Source organism: Vanacampus margaritifer, chromosome 4 (genome assembly GCF_051991255.1).
Source record: "Vanacampus margaritifer isolate UIUO_Vmar chromosome 4, RoL_Vmar_1.0, whole genome shotgun sequence".
In the NCBI taxonomy this organism is placed as follows: domain Eukaryota; kingdom Metazoa; phylum Chordata; class Actinopteri; order Syngnathiformes; family Syngnathidae; genus Vanacampus; species Vanacampus margaritifer.
In genome coordinates this window covers 13598014-13616878 of record NC_135435.1, presented here as the reverse complement: position 1 = coordinate 13616878, position 18865 = coordinate 13598014, and the positions used below count along the sequence as shown (strand labels likewise).

Genomic DNA, 18865 nt, shown 5'->3' with positions numbered 1-18865 from the left:
GAGGGGTGGAGTAGGAGGAGTAACCGGGGGCTGCCTGTCAATCTCTCGTCTGCTCCATTCACACGCTCATCTGCACACAGCGACTCATTCACAAACGGGAGCTTCCAGTTCATTCATAAAGCTGCGCTGAGAACAGGGGAGGAAAGTAGTCGAGGACAGGTGACCTCTTCAATTTTTTATTTTATTTTTTATTTTCACTTTAGTGAAGCAGCCTGGACTTTAAACTACATGGGATGTTGCATGCTGGTGAGTACCATTTTTGCACCCTAACCCAGTTTGTTGAGCAGTAATGCGACTGCTTTCTAATTCTAGTTCAATCTTGTTTCCCATCCACTAATTTTCTAAGGAGATCACACAACAGAACGCAAACCAGGTCTATCTTGTACAGTCAGACATTCTACTCGTGCTGCATGTGTTTGAACTTACCTCTCCCTAGTCCAAGCATGCTGAAGCGCACTAAATACAGCCGTCTGCACGATTCAAGAACATCCCTGGACGACTGGTCGCTTCACTTTGACTCTGATTTCTCCCACGACGCGCCGTCCGCCACAAGGGACGTCCCATCGCAAAGTCCCCCACAGGGACTGAGTGGGCCTCCCGGGGCCGAAAGCGTTGATAGGCACCCAGAGGGGAGTGTGACCAATCCTCCAAAACGACCAATCACCTTCCATTGCATGTGTAGCTTTCCCGGGACGGTCAGCTGTCCTTCTTGCGCTCGACACAAATGCAAGCAGTGCTCTTCAGTGGTCCATAGGGTGGTCCACCATCACATCAAGGTACATGACACTAACATTTGGATTTTTAGCCTTTTGGTCATTTGGGGTGACACTCTGCTATACTCCGTAGCCACCATCACACACACTTCACGCCCTCCATTCAGACAGCTTTCTGTGTAGGCAGTAGTGACTCATCCTGGCTCTGCGCTCGTCGACGCATCTCTGCTGCTAGTGTGAGTGTATATGTGTGTGCGTGAAACTGGTAACCAAGAACCTAATGATGAGGTGTAGGTCTTCTTCGCAGCGAGTGTCAACAAGCACACGTATGTCCTTTACACTCCCACTTACTCACAACTTACACCTTTGCACACGTTGATTCTTGATTCCGGTGTGTGTATGTGTGTGAAGCCGTATATGTTCTGCTGTTTTATAGCAGTGATGACCTGATTTAAGAGAGACTTTCACTTTGACTTGCAAGCACAGGCATGAGATACACGACCGGTATGGTGGCTGTGAACTCAACTGAAAGCAGCAGTTTGGCAAATAGTAAAAAAAAAATATATATATTATATATATTCCAGAAAGAGGCTTGAAGCTGTTTATTGTCACTTTCAGTTGAAGTTTACTGTCAAACTAAACATTACACAAAGAGAATTACACCTTATTTATTTAAAACAACCACATAGCTTAGCTTTTCAGCTCTAGCTTAATGCTAATGCTAAATAGCATTTACGTTGCATTGCTTTTGGTGCTTGTACTAACTGGAGTGCTAAAAGTGAATTAACATACACGTTATAATATTTTTAGGCTAAAGGCTAAAACATTAATGGCATTTTGACTTATTTCAATGGGAAAAGAAGATTAAACTCGGTAAAAACGATACAGTTCACCCCCGCCTACTCGCGTTTTGGCACTCACTCATATTTGCAATTTTTATTTGTTTATTTGTTTGTTGCTTCCCACCCTTCAACCCACAATCTTCATGGAAAACGTATATTGAATGTTTTTTATTTTTTTGGGGGGGAGGCTTAAAAATGTATTGTATTATCATTTTTTTCCCTCAATGCATTTCAATGGGTGTCAATCATACGTGGACTTTCACTATTCGTGGGCCAGCCGGGTCCCCTTTCCTCGTGATTTGCAAATTGCGGGGGTCCACTGTAGTAGTAAGACATAGTCATTCTCTTGTTGTGCTGAATCGTTTGACTAGTGAGGACAAAGAGTGTACCAGTACACGGACCTTAAGCCGGATGTCAAGAATATCGAATAAATGCTCAAATGAAAGTGAAAGATGGATTGTATTCTCCCCACTCTACATAATTATAAACATTTGTTTAAAAACCCATTTGAGTTTAGTTGTATTTCACTGTGGAGGACTTGATTTAGGTATAATTGGTACAATTTTTTTTTTGTTGAATCTATTTATAGATAATACACAGAGGTGTCCAACAACAAAAACACAATCCACCCTTTCTCCGCTGTCACACAGACAGCATGTAAAACATATAGACCAATATATCAAATACATGTTAATAGTAAAAAAAAATGAAAAAAGACCCCCACACCCGATGAAACTCCCATTCAGAGTACCTCCTTACACATTAAATTAAAACAGAACCTCTTTAATCCAAAGCGATTCTGTAGAGAGGCTGCAAAAGCAGAAGGCGACAACTCTCTGAGCCCTGGCAGGTAGTTGTAATCGCTCAGCCAGAATCCCAAAATGTAACACGTGAATACGGTCATTTTTACCCCAAGTGACGGAAAATGCGTAACAAATACTTGTGGCAGAGCCAGAACAGGCGTATCAAAGTGGCTTCTGTCGATTTCCATCGATCACAACAAGTAAGGTCAATACTAGAGTACTGTGGATATGCGGCAGTTTGGATTTATGATTATGAAGATACACTCTTTGCGACCCTCTGAACTGGATAAGAGAGTCCCTCGCACTCAATGACGAATGGATTTTTGCCACACTGAATGTGAAACTAATTCGAAGATCCTGCTCCCAAGCTGCTTGGTATTTAATTTTAATGCGCAATCCTCATTTGATTCAATGTAAAGCTTTTTATTTTCGTATGTTTAAGCGCATTGTTCAAATTGTGCATAATTTTACAGTGGCTTACCGTACAACAAAATCAAATATACTTTTTAGTGATAACGCCATCTAAGATTGTCTTTCCCACTTGAATCAGTAACTCTGTTGTGCTTTTCTCTCTCAGTATATGGGTAGCGTGGAGGTGACCCAGTCCATGAGAACCCTCGACTTTGATACAAGAAAGCAAGTAACAAGGTAGGTTCTTACCCATTGTTATATTTGCATCCGTGCACTCCTAAAAAAAAAACATCTCAAAGAGGAAGAGACAGTAAATGAAACGTGTGACATCGTTCTCCTGTGACGTCTCACTGCAGGATGCCACAGTTGACATGACCATAGCAACCTCTGTTTGCAAGTTTACTGCACAAGAAATTGGCCAGAAAATCCAATTAGGTGAATTTCCTCCTAATGATTTCACATACACTTATTACGAAAGAGGAAGTAGGGAGAGGGAGAGAGAGAGAAAGACTTAAATCCATTATGTGCAGCTTGTCTTCAAGGAGAAGAAAAGCTCTTCCAAGAAAAAGTCAGAGACACAGACAGACGGTATAATCACAAGCATACAGTGAGGGATAATAATCATTTGATCCCCTGCTGAATTGGTATGTTTGCTCACAATTGTTTTTTTTTTTAGCAGTCTTTAATTTTCATGGTTGTTTATTGGGTATGTTAATAGGCAAAATACAGTAGTGCCTTGACAGACAAATATCCTTCATCCTTTACCCACCCCCCCCCCCCCCCCCGCTCCCTAAAAAAAAAAAAACACCCACATTTTTGTTGTTGTAAAATAGCATCCTATAGTATTGTATTTTATAAAAACACACAATAACAATAACACAAATAGAATATAAAGAATTAAACAGTTTGCACTCTTTCTGGTGTGCATGCTTTGGCCACTAGGGGCAGTACAAAGCAGACATGCATAAAGCATGAAGTGTTTCACAACTACGTGACGATGTAAGCTGCTGTAATATTTGTTTTTCGCAGATGATAAAGAATGTATGCCTTTAAGAATTGTGATGATGTCTGCCCACATGTTAGCTCCACTGTCTGTGTTCAAAAATCCATTACTTAAAAAATTATAACTATCGCAACACTGATGCTAGTTTTGTTAGCCTGTCTGTTAGCGGACATATGTGATTTGGTTGAATAGATTACTGTGTAATTCTCTTTGTTTATGGGAATGGCAATAAACAGCTTGAGGCAAGCAGTTGACTTATTTTTTGGGGAAGATTTTTTTGCTATCTGCGTCCTTTTGTTAAGTTTGTCACCATTTGACGCTTGGAACTCAAGACAACAAATGAGCAGAGCAATAGCTAAGTAGGGTCACTCAAAAGTCCAAGAACCACCATATAAGATAAAAGGTCTAAAATAATATACATTTGATTTAGTGACTTAAGTATTTGATACTAATTTTGCAAGTTTATTTATTTTTGCAGATTTTTTTTTTGGGGTGGTGGTGGTGGGGGGGGGGGTGTACATATTCTCCGTTAATGGCTAAAATCTCACCTATTTGCTGTATTATGCTCATGTCAAAGCCGGTTGTCTCAAGACTCAATTTGTGAACATCACATCGCTACACTGAAACGGCGCCAGTGGGCATAACCCAATATTAAATAACTAATGAATATCGGATTACGCTACACGAGCACACTAACAATTCAGAAGCGCTTTATTAGACTTGTAAATCTGACGTTGTTCTTGGAGATGCGTGTGTGGCATTAACACGGGGTTTTGACAGTTGCCGTCTTATTTTCGGGACGGAAGCACCGTACCGAATCGTTCCGGTCCAGAATTTTTTACCGGTATGTAGTACCGGAGCGTTCTGACCCACTTTGTGTCCCACCCCTATTACAGACCACTAAACAGGTCCTCTCATGTCACCATGGCAATGCCAGAGACACATTTCTCTTTATCAGGGGCGTGCAGAGGGTGGGGCCAATGGGAGGAGTTTGGGGGGAGGACTTTTTTTCAGGGGTTATCCGCTGTCTTTTGCACGCCACTGCTCCTTCTTACAGGCCAAAATACAATTTCTGTCATCTTGAAATCTTTGAACAGACAGTTAATTCATATTGTCATGTTAAATCAGTCACGTTGGCAGTTAATGCAAATATTTTACAGCAAAATACAGCTACTCTGTGCTATATTATAATATGATTATATTATTGAGTTACTTTTGCAGGCTCGTGACTGGGTAAGCATCAATTGAATTTTCCAACGGAGCAAGGTGGCGCTTTGTAACACGTGACCCACTTTCGGGAAGTTGAATCTATAATCTGACGACGCGTTACATGACAGAACGTTTGCATAAAAAGCGAGAGTTCACAATGTGTTAGAATGTTTTAACTTGCTTGACTCAGCCGGATTCTCGGGATGGATGGGAACATGTGATAACTCATCTGATGGCTTTTGACAGCGTAGCCAGAATGTTAACATGATCAAAGATCTGAAAAGAGCAGCGTGATTTGTCAAACTCTAACTGTTAAATAATTTTGTATTGTTGTGTCATCTTAATTTCTCAAATCACATGCTATAAGCAAAGCGCAGTGAAAAGTATGTCTCTTTTTGAGTTTTTGATATATTATGGTATAAAACAAAAAACATGACATTATTTTAATAGTATTTTTCAGATTTCAATTTTTGATAAAAAAAAAAAGCAAACATATTTTATTTACATTATTTTGTTTTAAAGGGCCTATGTGTGTACAATTTTTGTGTGTTGTGCAGAGAGGCAATCAACAGACTTTGCAAGAGGACAACAGCAAAGACCGCAGTGAAAACAAAGAGTGTAAGGCACACACCGGCACGCGAGCATTTCACACATCATACACAAATACATTCATATAATATACCCAAATGTGCTCTTACACTGTACTGTATTACTGTACCTTTTAGTAGTGTTGTGAGCAAAAAACAAAGAAAAAAAAGATCATTGTACTAGAGTTGCGGATACAACAACAAAATATCAATGATATTTCTGAGAGCATTTCAATTGTATGTGAGATCAAAAGAAATGTCAGTAGTGTGTATGAAAGCATTACAGTAGTGTGACCGTGTGATTATTTTAGTAGTTGTGTGAAAGCATTTCAGTTAAAATTTTATTGTGGGTGTGTGCGTGACTTATGTGTAAGAGCATTTCCGGGGAGTGTCAGGGCATTTCAGTCTGGCGTGTGAGAGTGTTTTAGTATTGTGTGTGTAAAAGTGTTAATGAGGTACCATAAGTGTGACTGTGTCAAATGTTTGGTCGAGAGTGTGTCATTAAATGTGAGATTAAGTCAGTAATGTGTGAGAGCATTTCTATAGCGTGACTGCGAGTTTCAAGTGTTGAGTGCGAGAGTGTGTCATTTAGTGTGAGAGCATTTAGGTAGTGTCAGGGTGTCACAGGATCGTGTGAGTGTTTCAGTAGCACGTTTTAAAGAAATTTAGAAGTGCATATACCGTAAGAGTATTTCAGTAGTGTGATTGTGAGAGTGTGTCACTAATGTGTGAGGGTGTACTAGCATGTGTGAGAGTTTTTCAGTAGTGTGTTTACAAGTTTCAGTAGTGTGCTGTGAGCATTTGTTGTTTGTGTGAGAGTGTGTCATTAACTCAAATTGCCTAACCCCAACCAAAATCCAATTCAAACCAAAGTTTTGACCCTCAAAAAGAGGTTTGAACTTGTGGTGGCCAACAAAAGTCGGCCACCACAATGATAGTTAAAGCGGGAATAAGTGCCCCATGATGTGGCAAAAACAAACACAAACAAACACTCTGATCCACACTACGGAGACATTGTCATACACAATACTGAAACTCCCTGGTACTGTATGGAAATGCTCTCACACATTAACTCATTCACTGCCATCGATGGGTATAGATGTCAAAAATTCATTTGAACTATTTCTATTAGTTTAACATTTTTTTCCCATTTTGTTAACAAGAGTATGAAAGCCTAGAATTTTTGGGGGTACATTTAGAACAGATATAACCTTAACCCTAACCCATTAATTGTGAGTTAACTAGTGAAGTCATGCGATTAATTACGATTACAAATTTTAATCACCTGATGTCCCTAATTTTTAATAGTCTTTTCTTAATTTTTTTTAATAATCTTTTTTTTTTAGTTAAAGAAAAGATTAGTAAAAATTAGGGCTGTCAAGCGATTACAATTTTTAATCGTAATTAATCGCATGACTGCACTAGTTAGCTCACGATTGATCACAAATTTTATGTCTGTTCTAATACAATAAAACATGTTTTAGGTATTCATACTCTTGTTAACAAAAGTGTGAAAAATGTAAAACTAATAGAAATAGTTCAAATGAATTTTTGACGTCTATAGCCGTCGATGGCAGCGAATGAGTTAATGTGCGAGAGCATTTCCATTCAGTACCAGGGAGTTTCAGTATTGTGTGTGACAATGTCTCAGTAGTGTGGATCAGAGTGTTTGTTTTTGCCACATTATGGGGCCCTTATTCACAGTTTAACTATCATTGTGGGGGCCGACTTTTGGTGGCTAGGAAATGCATTATGTCAATGAAATGTCCCCACTAAGATACAAAGACAAACGTGTGTGCATGTGAAAGTGTTTTAGTTTCAGTTTTATGTGAGCATACATACATTTTACTTGTGTATGAGGATGAAAAGAAATTTAGTAGTAAGAGGTATTCCTGAATTGTGCCCCTGACACACGCACATACACACACTCACAGAAAAAACAAACAAACAGAAAGAGCTTTGCACAACTGACCCCTTTTTGTGTGTCATGGTCAGCCTGGACACAAGCAGCTGTCTTGTGTTCTGGGTCGCAGCAACCTGCAGTTTTCGGGCCGGCGGATCATCCTCAGCGTCTCCGCAGACACGCTCACGCTTCTCGCTGCATCCTCGCAGGTAAGCACTTGAACCCAACTCACCCACACAAGTTTTTTTTTTTTCCTGGAATAAAAATTAATTAAAAAATATATATATATATATATATAAAAAAAAAAAAAAGAGAGCAATGATGATGACATGTCAAATCGGTAAAATTACCAAATGAACAATACTGAGCTCTCCAAAAAAAAAAAGTTCTGTCATACATTTGTATGTCCCTTTCTCTTTCCCAGAGAATCGCCCAGCACTCCATCCAGGCAATTTCCTTCGCCTCAGGGGGAGATCCGGTATGTTTGTATTTTCACGTGAGACGTGCACGATTGGCTGCTAACGAGTCATTTTTTTCCCAGCCTAAATCTTCGACATCCTTTAATAATTTGCGCTGCAAGGTCACCAGCGCGATCTTCCCCTTGCAGAGTCTGTCTTTAAAGCAATTACTCTTATCTCGCATCCTTCTGCTTCCCTCCAAGACAAAATGATTTACAAATGGCACAAATTGGAAAGTTCATCCCAAGTTGTCTACACTGTAGGCCAATTGTTAGATGCGCAAATCAAAAGTGCTTATGTCAGCAGCAGCAGCTTGCCATGTGGCTCAAATTCGACTTGCTAAATATGTTTTTTTGTTGTTGTTGCTTGCTTTACTTGTCGGTTAAATGCTTCTGGATGCACCTGTCAAAGGCTAATTAGCACAAGATTACAACCTGCTGACTGATTTATGGTCAAAGAAGTCTTCAAAATCGATAAGCAGGTACATAAGAACATTTTCACAGAGTTTGTGTTTGATTACATCTATAATGTCAAACAGATTTAAAATCCAATTATTTTACAAGTTAGGGGTTGAACCGATGAGTCAACTTTCTGGTGAGGCCACTTTACTACAGAGCATGAGCATTGAAAGCTTGAAGTCAACAAATCCCTAATCACATGTTTTTGGCAATCTTGCCTTCCAATCAGCTGATTTACAGAGAACTTCCACTCACATGACTGCTGCCGTCATCGGCCTCTAACGCTCTGTCCAACAGTAAACTCTCTGGCTAACAACACCACACGGTCGTCATACATCTGCGCGGGTCCGAGAGTACGAAAATACAGTATGCGGGTGGCGGGTGAGCTAGTGGTTAGCCTCGCTAGCTTAATTGGGCTAATAGCAGTATCTTTGACACTGGTAGCTTATATCATTTTTTAGGCCACAAAAAGTTCTATGTATGCTACAAGCAAGTAGACATATTTTACAGAAAATGAGAGCAGTAGTTACTATATTCTCAAATACATGCGTACAGTAAAAGAACAAGTGAAAAAGAAAGGGTGAAGCACAGAAATTTGAAACTGTTTTTGGACTATTTCCAAAAATAGTAGTTTTTGTTTTGCTTTTCATCATTGAGTCTTCAAAACTGGCTCCCTCAAGTGGTACACTAAAGAATAGAAACTGACATAAATACCTAATCTGTGCGTGCGTAATGTCACAGTCACCTTAAACTTATTTTGAAATCTAGCACACTACATATTGTTCAGTTAAGGGCCCGATTTTTGGTAGAAAAAACATACAATTTACTGATTCATCTGCCGATTATTTAAAAAAATGTATTTAATGCATAAAATTGTGTTCCCACAGCATTTGTGTGTGAATATTCATTGCTTGAAAAAAAAAACACTCCCGAAGTCGATGCTAACTTCCTGTAAGTATTTGAATGGGATCTTCCCTTCACTTTTATCATTAGCGCTAGGCTAGTGAAACAAAGCACTTGCTAGTTGCTAGTACTATGCAAGCAAAATGGTGCATTCAGGGTACTTTCACAGCGTCGGAAACTTTGTTTTTCTTCTATTGTAAGTTAAATTTTAAAGGGAAAATAATCGGCCATTTGGCCGAATTGATCGATTGTTTTGGCCGATGTTTGAAGGACAATAATCAGCCGATTAATTGGTCGGGCCCTAGTTCAGGCCCTATATTTAACTAATTTGCTCCCAAAAACTTATAAATACGTTCTATTTTAAATGTTTTTAGAGTCTTAAAGACGTATTTATACATTTTTTTTGTTTTTTTATGCTAAAGCATACAGAAGGCTTTGATGCGGCCTCTCACCCGCAAAGAACAGTTGAAAAAAATGGCAGTTATTAGACAAACGGCCAGCAGGTAGCAGCAGAGCATAGGAAATGAACCAGGACCATGTTGAAAAAAAAAATGAAATTACTCAGAATCCTAAATAGATTCGTGAATAATGATGAAACTTGCTCATTGCTGCAAAACGGAAGCAGATAGAAATATACTTTTTTTTTCCTGATGAAAGAAGAGACTTTAATCATCTTTGTATAGCAATAGAACACATTATTAAAAATAAGGCTATTCCTAATATATATATATATATATATATATATATATGTATGTATATATATATGTATGTATGTATGTATGTGTATATATGTATGTATGTATGTAATTATGTATATATATGTATGTGTCTATATATAGAGGAATAGCCTTATTTTTAATTAATGGGCTTGCTATGCTGTTCATTTTTATGTTGCTCATTATCAAGTTTGAAGTTTGAGAAACACTGCACTAAAATACTGACACACATTGCTGCATTAATGTGTTTGCAGGACATGGAAGACTACATTGCATATGTAGCCAAAGATCAAGCCAATCAAAGAGGTACATTGCATCCTTGCTTTTGTCTCCAATCCCAATGTTGCTCTCTGTATCCATACTTTTTTTTTGTCTATGTGCCAGCCTGTCACATCCTGGAGTGTCCGCAAGGCCGAGCAGCCGAGGTCATCCGCAGCATCGGTTGGGCCTTTGACTCTCGGTTCAAACAGCTTCTTTGTCCCGCGCCGTCACTCGTCTCCACTGATCCCAGGTCTGCGTCGTGGCAAACGTTGTGTCTGCTCCTGTTGTTGGTTGCTTGGTGTTTCAGTTTGTTTATTTATTTACCCTCGCTGTAAAAAGCTAAACCATTCCTACTTCGACAAATGTTACTTCCAGGAAAATGACATTACAAACAGATTAATCCGATTAGACAATAAGATTCCTCATTTATCATGTAACATTTCAAAATGATAACTTGATAGTCACAGACTGCATTTCCCGAGAGAGTTCTTAGAAATTCAGATCATAATTAATCTTGATTCAGATCAGCACGAAGAATGTGCAACAAATGGATCCCGGCGGAGACTTTAGTGGAGCCAAAAGATGCCGATGACGATAACTGTCAACATCATCACTACTACAACGTGACTCCGGGGAAGATGTCACCCTTTGGCGGAGTAGACGACCCGCGGGTCACAAGGGCAGAGGCGGAAAAGGTAACAATAAAAACAATTCGGCATTTCAATCCAGGGTGTACGTTGCCTCTCTCCAGCTCACCGGGAACCCGAATGAAGAGGAGAAATGATCATCAAAGTGGATGGATGGAGTTGTTGACTAAATGAAGGTTTTTGATTAGTGAGACTTGTGATAAGAGTTACATTGTAATTAAGTAATCATTTTATTTGTGAAAATAGACTACTGTATTTTCTTTGTTGATGATTAATTGAATTATGCAAGCAGAAACAGAAAATTTCAAAAAGATTTTCTCTCACGCAACTTGTTATCGTCGTTTTGCCTATTTTTTGGAGATATTGCCAATAGGTTAAAAAAATCAATTAAACTAAATATTGTAGAATTAATATTAAACTAATGGATTTTTTTATTTCACGGTAAATTTCTTTGGGCTTTTTTGTTTGTTTGAATGACTCTCCTTTTATTGTTTCAGGTTGGTTCCTCTCCTTGTGTTTCACTATATGAGAATTGTTCCATCACACGGGATAAAGATGCTCAAACAACAGGTACGCCTCTTAAGTCCAGATCCATATTTGGTTCTACTTTTCTCACTGCAGAACGTTACAATGCCTTGACATTAGCCGTTGCATGAAAACTGACGACACTTACAGTGACAAGACTAGAATACAGAAAAAAAAAAAGATTAAAAAAATGCCGCATTACGTTTTAGGCAAACCGTTGGATCTTTGGCCGCCAGGAACATGGTGTAAACATCGATGAACCAGCTAGCTGTGTTATTATTTACAAGTGAATTTGTCAGAGGTGGCAAAAGTACTCTGTATACTTAAGTAGAAGTATACTATATAGACACATAAAAAAAAAAGATTTGGTAAAAGTAACAACCCAACCCCTTTACTTAAGTAAAAGTAAAGCAAGTAAGACTGTAGAATGTACCTTAACTCATTCACTGCCATTGACGGCTATAAACGTCAAAAATTAATTTTATTTCTATTAGTTAAATTTTTTTTATGAAAACCTAGGGAAAAAATGACTGTATATTTAGAACAGATACAATTTGTGATTAATCGTGAGTTAACTAGTAAAGTCATGCGATTAATTATGATAAAAAAAATTAATCGCCTTACACCTTATCTTTTCTTTTAAAAAATTAATAAAAATATTTTAATTATTTTTTAATTATTTTTTACTTAATTTTTTTATTGTGAATAATGTTTAAAAAATAATTGTAGTTATTTTTTACATTTTTTTTATAATCTTTTCTTTAAAAAAATATTTTAATATATATTTTTAATTTGAATCATTTCTTCTTTTTTATAATTTGAATTATGTTTAGTTATTTTTAATAATCTTTTCTTTTAAAAAAACAAACAAAAGATTATTCAAAATTAGGGGCGTCAGGCAATTAAAAGTTTTAATCATAATGAATCGCATTACTTCTCTAGTTAACTCACGATTAATCACAAATTTTATATCTGTTCTAAATGTACAATAAAGAAATGTTTCTAGGTTTTTATACTCTTGTTAACAAAAGTGGGGGGGAAAAGTTAAACTAATAGAAATAGTTAAAATGAATTTTTTATGTCTATAGCCGTCAATGGCAGTGAATGAGTTAATAATTTTTTTTTTTGTTGTCAATTATACACAATACCCATATTGATAACTTGGTAGAATGAAAAAAGCAAAACAAAAGCTAGTGTTGGCTTAGGCTGGCTCTTATGCAAAGCAAAGTGTTTCCATTGTATTGCTAATGTAGTGAGCTAAATAAAATGCACATTTTTTTTTTCAGATTAGAAAGGGAAATTTTGGATGTCAGAAGCTGGAAGTTGTTAGGCTAGCACATGACAAATGCATTCACGTCATGACATTCATCATCCTTGTAGCGATCCCTGTTTTGACACCTTATGCTCTCACACATTAATGACACACGCTCACACTACTTATTTGAGTCCCACAGATCTCAAACAAACAAAATCAATCACATTTGACATTACTTCTCTTTATTCCTGTCTTTTAAAACAAAGTTGTTTTTTTATTATGTCGCGTTGTCATCTACAAAGTTGGACTATTTTGACAAAAGACTACAATGTACATATTTCTGTGTTCAAGTATAGGAAATAAAAGCTGTCCGAAAAATATTTAACTTAAGTCCAAGGACCTGGAAATCTACTAAAGTACAGTAACATAGTATTTGTACTTCATTACTTCTCATCACTGATTGTTGTGAATTTCCTCCAACCTTCTGCTTTAGACCTATTAGAGTCTGAGATGTGGAGTCAACAGTGTTCTTCTCCTTGTGAAACACACATCCAGAACCTGATCCAGGAGGAGGGTTGGTTTCATGGCAGGTGGGTTATTTTCATATTTTTGCTTTTCCTTGTTTTTGCATCGCTATACAGTATTAAAGTGCCTCATGGTGGCCAGGGCAGGCACACTAAGCATTAAATCATGATACACACAAAATAATAGTACTCTTGGAGACATATTCTTTATCCTCTGCGTAAAACAGCTCGTTTTAATGTCACACTGATGAGCTGAGAGAGGAGTTGAGACATTTCAATTAAAGGGATACTTGACTCAGAGCCTTTTTCAGCAGTAAAAAGTTAATATTTTGTGCATAATTAATTTAATAACTTCATTATTTTTCATGTACATTTAATATCTTTAAAAACAATTTTTTCTACTTGCTGTCGACTGAAGATGACATCACCAGTGCTGAGGAAGTAGGTAACGACCAATCATGGCTCAGTTTACTGACCAAACCCAGAAAACAGGTGAGCCATGATTGGTTGTTACCTACTTCCTCAGCACAGGTGATGTCATCTTCAGTTGACGGCAAGTGGAAAAAATAGTTTTTAAAGGTATTAATTGTGCATGAAAAATAATGAAGTTATCAAATTCATTCTGGACAAAATATTAACTTTTCACTGCTGAAAATGGCTCAATGAGTCAAGTATCCCTTTGACAGTATATCTGTCTGTCTGCCTTATATTGCCCCCAGGTGGCCAAGGCGAGTACACCATAAAGAGCTACACAAAGGCCATTCAATTGATGCAGCATGAAAGCTGTTCCTTGTTAAAAACACAAATACAAAATTATTAGTTTCTCAGGGTGGAGGCTGGAACGGATTAATGCCGTTTCCATTCACTTCAATGGGGGAAGATGATTTGAGGTCTTTTTTCCAAGACATCACTGTATATGCATATTGCATGTAGTAAAATCAATAAATGACTTCAACATTCCTGTAATACCGCAATCCTTTACTCAGATTAGAACGAGAGCGGGCCGAGTCACTTCTCACTTGTAATGGAGACTTCCTGGTTCGAGAGAGCAGCTCGGTCCGCGGTCAGTATGTGCTCAGCGGGATGGACGGAACCACGGTGCGACACCTGCTGCTGGTCGATCCGCACGGCCAGGTTGGTGTCACAAACACAAAACACGAGCTTGAATCGAGCTTCGTAAAAATTCATCATTTCTGTACATGTGTGTGTGTGAGCAGGTTCGGACATGTGACCAGGTCTTTCGTAGTGTGGGTCACCTGGTCCACTTCCACATGCACAGCCAGATACCTATCGTGACCGGGAGCAACCAGCTTTGCCTCAAACAGCCAATCCTGCAAAGACATTAACATGAACACGGAGGCGCTCTTCTACATCTGTAATCACGATGGACGTCCATTTCAACAGTTATTCCATATCCATCATAGTCAGTGCAAGGTTTGTGTGCTCGTTGTCCTCAGTAGTAAGACAATTAAGCGCACTAGTATAAGGACACAGTTTTCATCCCTATTATTATCTAAATAACTCATAGTTATTAATATAAAGGTCAATTTGATTGTAAATTACACATTGCATGTATTCTATACTTTTCTAGTCGTGTACTTTATTAATGTGGATTCGACATAAAGGCAAATTGGAACTCCATTGGGTCGAAAATGACTTTCCCTGTACAAATATCATTTATGGCATCCACTTTGTGCCTGTCTGACTTTCTAAGCACAATCACCATTGTTGTTTTTGCCACCATGAATTCCGATTGCATGCTAGTTTGATCACGCGATCACTTGCAAAACGCAGTTTAGAAAACGGATAGATGGAATTCAGAAAGTAAAACTGAAAATACTTGTCAGAAGTCCAGTTCCTACTTAATTAGAAATAATGTTTACTGTTTCTTGAGATGGTGAATTTGGGGATTTCATCAGTCGTAAGCTGTGATCATTAAAATTATAAATAATACTTTATTCTTCATATTGGTTACAAAAAATAAATAAAGGATTTAGGAGGTAATTTTCAGATGTAATTTTATTACAATACATTATATTCATTGTTTAGTTGTTGTTTTTTTAAACACCTGTGCAATTCCAATGCTTAAGAACAGCAATACAGCAAACATGATTTTGATTATTCGACACTGTTCCACGTTTATAAGTTAAAATGTTTAAATTAAGTACCTATACATGAGTAAGAAATTTTGCACCTATTTAGAAACACACTTTATCAAGATGAGATCACTGTCAGTGTCATACGATTATATATTTAAAAAAAAAGAATATTTAAAAATAGTATTGCTTTCAATAGTCTGATTTGAATGTGGTTTTTTTTCAAACAAATGTTTTTCAGGTACTGTCATGTTTGGGTTCTGTTTTTCCTTGTGTGTCTCCTTTGGTCTTGTTAAGTGTAATCCTGCCCTTCCTCGTGTCAACCAATCAGTGCCCTCAGCCACTTGTGTCTTGCCCCAGGTGTGTCTTGTTGTGTAATTTGCGTGTGTTTATTTAGTCTCCTGTCTCCCCTCTGCGCTGAATTTGATTAAATTGTTTTCTTGAAATGTCCCACGGTCCATTTTTCAGGGTCTCTCTTAGCCACATGATGGCGCTACTGTATTTCATAGTAAATTCAACACGTTGAAAATTGAAACCTTCCATGACCCTACTTGGAATTTCTGTTTGTTGCGTACTTGCGACCATATTATGACATCGACATAATTGCTACACTTTATGTCGCTTTCAAACATGTTATCACTTTGTCACATTTTTAAGTATAAGTAGCCAAAACTATGTAGTTGATTATTATCAGGAGAGAGCAACTAAGGGAGGGCTTGTGATATAATCACAACATTTGCATGCTTTCTAAACTTCCCACATGACTTTGCAGTGTCTCCTCTGCTGGGTCAAACGCGTGTGCCTTCACGCTGTGCAAAGGTTACACACAATAATAGTATCTACTCCTTATCTGATTGTGTCCTCGCCAAACTAAGACTCAGACATCCCAAAACAATCGACGGCGAACATGTGCATTTCGCTATTACCCCCGCAGCCCCTTTCTTTCCACTCCCAGTGCATTCCCAGCTTCGTGACGTCCCTGAGGATTCTCTCTGAGTCACAGGGACCTCGCCCGAAAGCACGACTCACCACCAGGATCAAAGGTCAGCTTGCATGTCAGGTACTGGTGGTCAGTCACTTACTGGGAGGTCACACACGTCAGAGCATCAGATTGGAACGGTAAGCAATTCCATATCAATGACGTCCCCCTTCGAGATTGATCCTCTTAAGCTCGATAGTTGAGTGGTTAAAGCTAATAATAGGTATGTGGAAGATTAGGATTCGATTCCCACTTTAAACATTTTTTTTTTAATTTCTGAATTAATTTAATCCCAAAATTTAACATCCATTTTAATAAATGTCTTTTGACATGAAGTGTTTTTCTATATTAATAAATATTTTCAGCTTTCAGCTTTTTGTTCACAATGGGAACGGAGTCCAGGAAAAAGTTCCCCACGGGGAAAATAAAAGTATATCGTATCGTATCGTATCGTATCGTAACTCCTGCAAGACTTTCGACAATAGTTTTCAGACTGGATTCGGGTTTGAATTTCCTGCACTCAGTCTGCGAATGGGACGTCATGTGCGCATTGTGTATTTGAAGGAGGGAGTAGTTTGGCTTTCTTCTTAAAAACTTCTAAAACCCCTTACGATCTTGATCTAAAATATGTCGTTTGCTACTATAGTAACACAGAAAACAATAATTTTGAATATGTATTTAATTTTGTTATTCTTTATACTAACAACAATTTTCCAAGTCCTACCCCAGATTTGTGTGTTTTCTTCTGGAATTGAAATCCATTTTCAAAGCTATTAAATTAATCAACGATAAGAAAAGCAGTAAATTGTCAAATTTCTTGGATGTTTTTCTCCTATGATGCTTCATTTGTGTAATATCCAAACATTGTTGACCTGTTTTCTTGTGAAATGTCTATCTTATTATTATTATTTTTCTTGCATTGTACCATCTTTAAAAAGAACAAAACTTTTGTCACGTATCTTTGCAAGACATGTTCAAATGTTCTAGAATGTAAAGTTGTGTTGAATTGTGTTAATAAAAGCATTATAATAAATACAAAAAGAAAAGAAAAAAAAGGGGAGTGTGCAGTTTCATTTGTTGGCCACGGGTGGCAGTAGCAATCCAAAATTCAATTTTCTGATTTCAGCAGCTTCCAACAACATTTATTTCCCCCCCAATGTCATTTAACATTATTGGTATAATTAAGCAGACCACATGCATTCAAATATTAGCATTCAGCTATCCAGCATTCCCAAACAATTTCTCCAGAAATTGCACTTTGTCGAGTTTGTTCTACTAGTGCACTGACTTGTCTAGTAAGCAATTCAACTTTATGCTTCACTAGTAATACTGCTCGGCCCAACTAGGAGCCATGTGTGAACCACTAGTAGCCTCCAGTACCTCGCAAGTAGCACCAAAATGCTGTTTCGTCGTTTTGACTCTAGCATAGTAAGACACAACCTTTCAACTAGTGTGTTGAATTATCTTACTAGTAAGAGTATACTAATGCATGAATTTTAAATACAAGGATATAGGAAAAAATGCTCAGAAAGCTGTATGGAAAGCCTTTATTTGATATTCTTGAAACAAAGTAATTGCTCAAACGACATTCCATAAAGCATTTATTAGATATTCTTGATAAGCAATTTAAATGTCATGTACTGGCACACTCAGAGCACAGATCATTTTGTCAGTTTTGTATGTTTGGATTTTGAGTGTTTGTAACAGCATTTGAAGTCTCAACAAATAATAACACTTTCTTCACTATTTATGATTCAGCGTCCTTTTTAAGACACATTTGCGTGTTTCAGCAGCTGTTTAAGCTGAAGAGCTACATTACTATGTGGGAAACAACTGACTTTGTTTCATAAAATTTACTATGTCTGTGTCAAATCTATTTCAAAAGCGATCTAATTTAACAACAATAAAATATGAAAAGGCCTCGTTAACATTTTGCAAGAATTGCTGGGTTGCAAAAGCATTGTTCTTCTAAATGAAGGAATCTTAGAAAAACATTGTGCGCTAAGGTAGCCCTTACCAGTTTGATGATCTGATGTCAAAACAGTTTGCGTGGTAGCAAGTCTTACCTTTTGTGAGTGAAGTGGCAGTTTAAGACCTAAATTAATGTTGCATTCATTTAAGGCCAAAAATGTTTTCAGCTAATCTGTGACTCATTAACTCATTCACTGCCATTGACGGTTATACACGTCAAAAAAAATCATTTTAACTTTTTCTATTAGTTTAACTTTTTTTTTTAAGAGTATGAAAACCTAGATTTTTTAAATTATACATTTAGAACAGATATACAATTTGTGATTAATCGTGAGTTAACTATTGAAGTCATGCGAGTAATTGAGGGTAACAATTTTTTTATTTTTTATTTTTAATAAAAAAAAATTTTTTTTAAAGGAGAGCAATGATGAAGTCAAATCGAATGAACAATACTGAGCTCTCCTGGGAAAAAAAAAATTTAGGGTAACATTTTTATGATTTTTAATAATCATCTCGTCAGGCGATTCAATTTTTTTTAATTGTAATTAATTGCATGACTTCACTAGTTAACTCACGATTAATCACAAATTTTATATCTGTT

General features: G+C 37.3%; 1 protein-coding gene across 6 annotated transcripts; it reads left to right on the top strand.

The window, feature by feature from the left end:
• Window positions 1–69: 69 nt before the first annotated feature.
• On the top strand, window positions 70–17264 carry LOC144050487 (SHC-transforming protein 1-like). Of its 6 annotated transcripts, XM_077563795.1 has the most exons (14): window positions 70–246; window positions 347–373; window positions 437–776; window positions 2936–3006; window positions 5539–5599; window positions 7564–7680; window positions 7896–7949; window positions 10261–10312; window positions 10391–10517; window positions 10791–10962; window positions 11412–11484; window positions 13188–13284; window positions 14205–14352; window positions 14436–17264. In XM_077563795.1, the coding sequence occupies exons 3-14, from the start codon at window positions 444–446 to the stop codon at window positions 14562–14564; spliced, it is 1434 nt and encodes a 477-aa protein (XP_077419921.1). In that variant the 5' UTR covers window positions 70–246; window positions 347–373; window positions 437–443; the 3' UTR covers window positions 14565–17264. The 6 variants fall into 6 exon arrangements, with proteins under 6 accessions (XP_077419921.1, XP_077419922.1, XP_077419920.1 ...); XM_077563796.1 differs by lacking the exon at window positions 347–373; XM_077563794.1 differs by having other exon boundaries at window positions 350–776.
• Window positions 17265–18865: the final 1601 nt, after the last annotated feature.

Bases quoted from the DNA above. Each gene is read 5' to 3' on its own strand.
- LOC144050487 (XM_077563794.1), top strand. From the start codon at position 411: ATGTGTTTGAACTTACCTCTCCCTAGTCCAAGCATGCTGAAGCGCACT. The intron at 777-2,935 runs GTACATGACACT...TTTCTCTCTCAG, and splicing joins TGGTCCACCATCACATCAAG to TATATGGGTAGCGTGGAGGT. The intron at 13,285-14,204 runs GTGGGTTATTTT...TCCTTTACTCAG, and splicing joins GAGGGTTGGTTTCATGGCAG to ATTAGAACGAGAGCGGGCCG.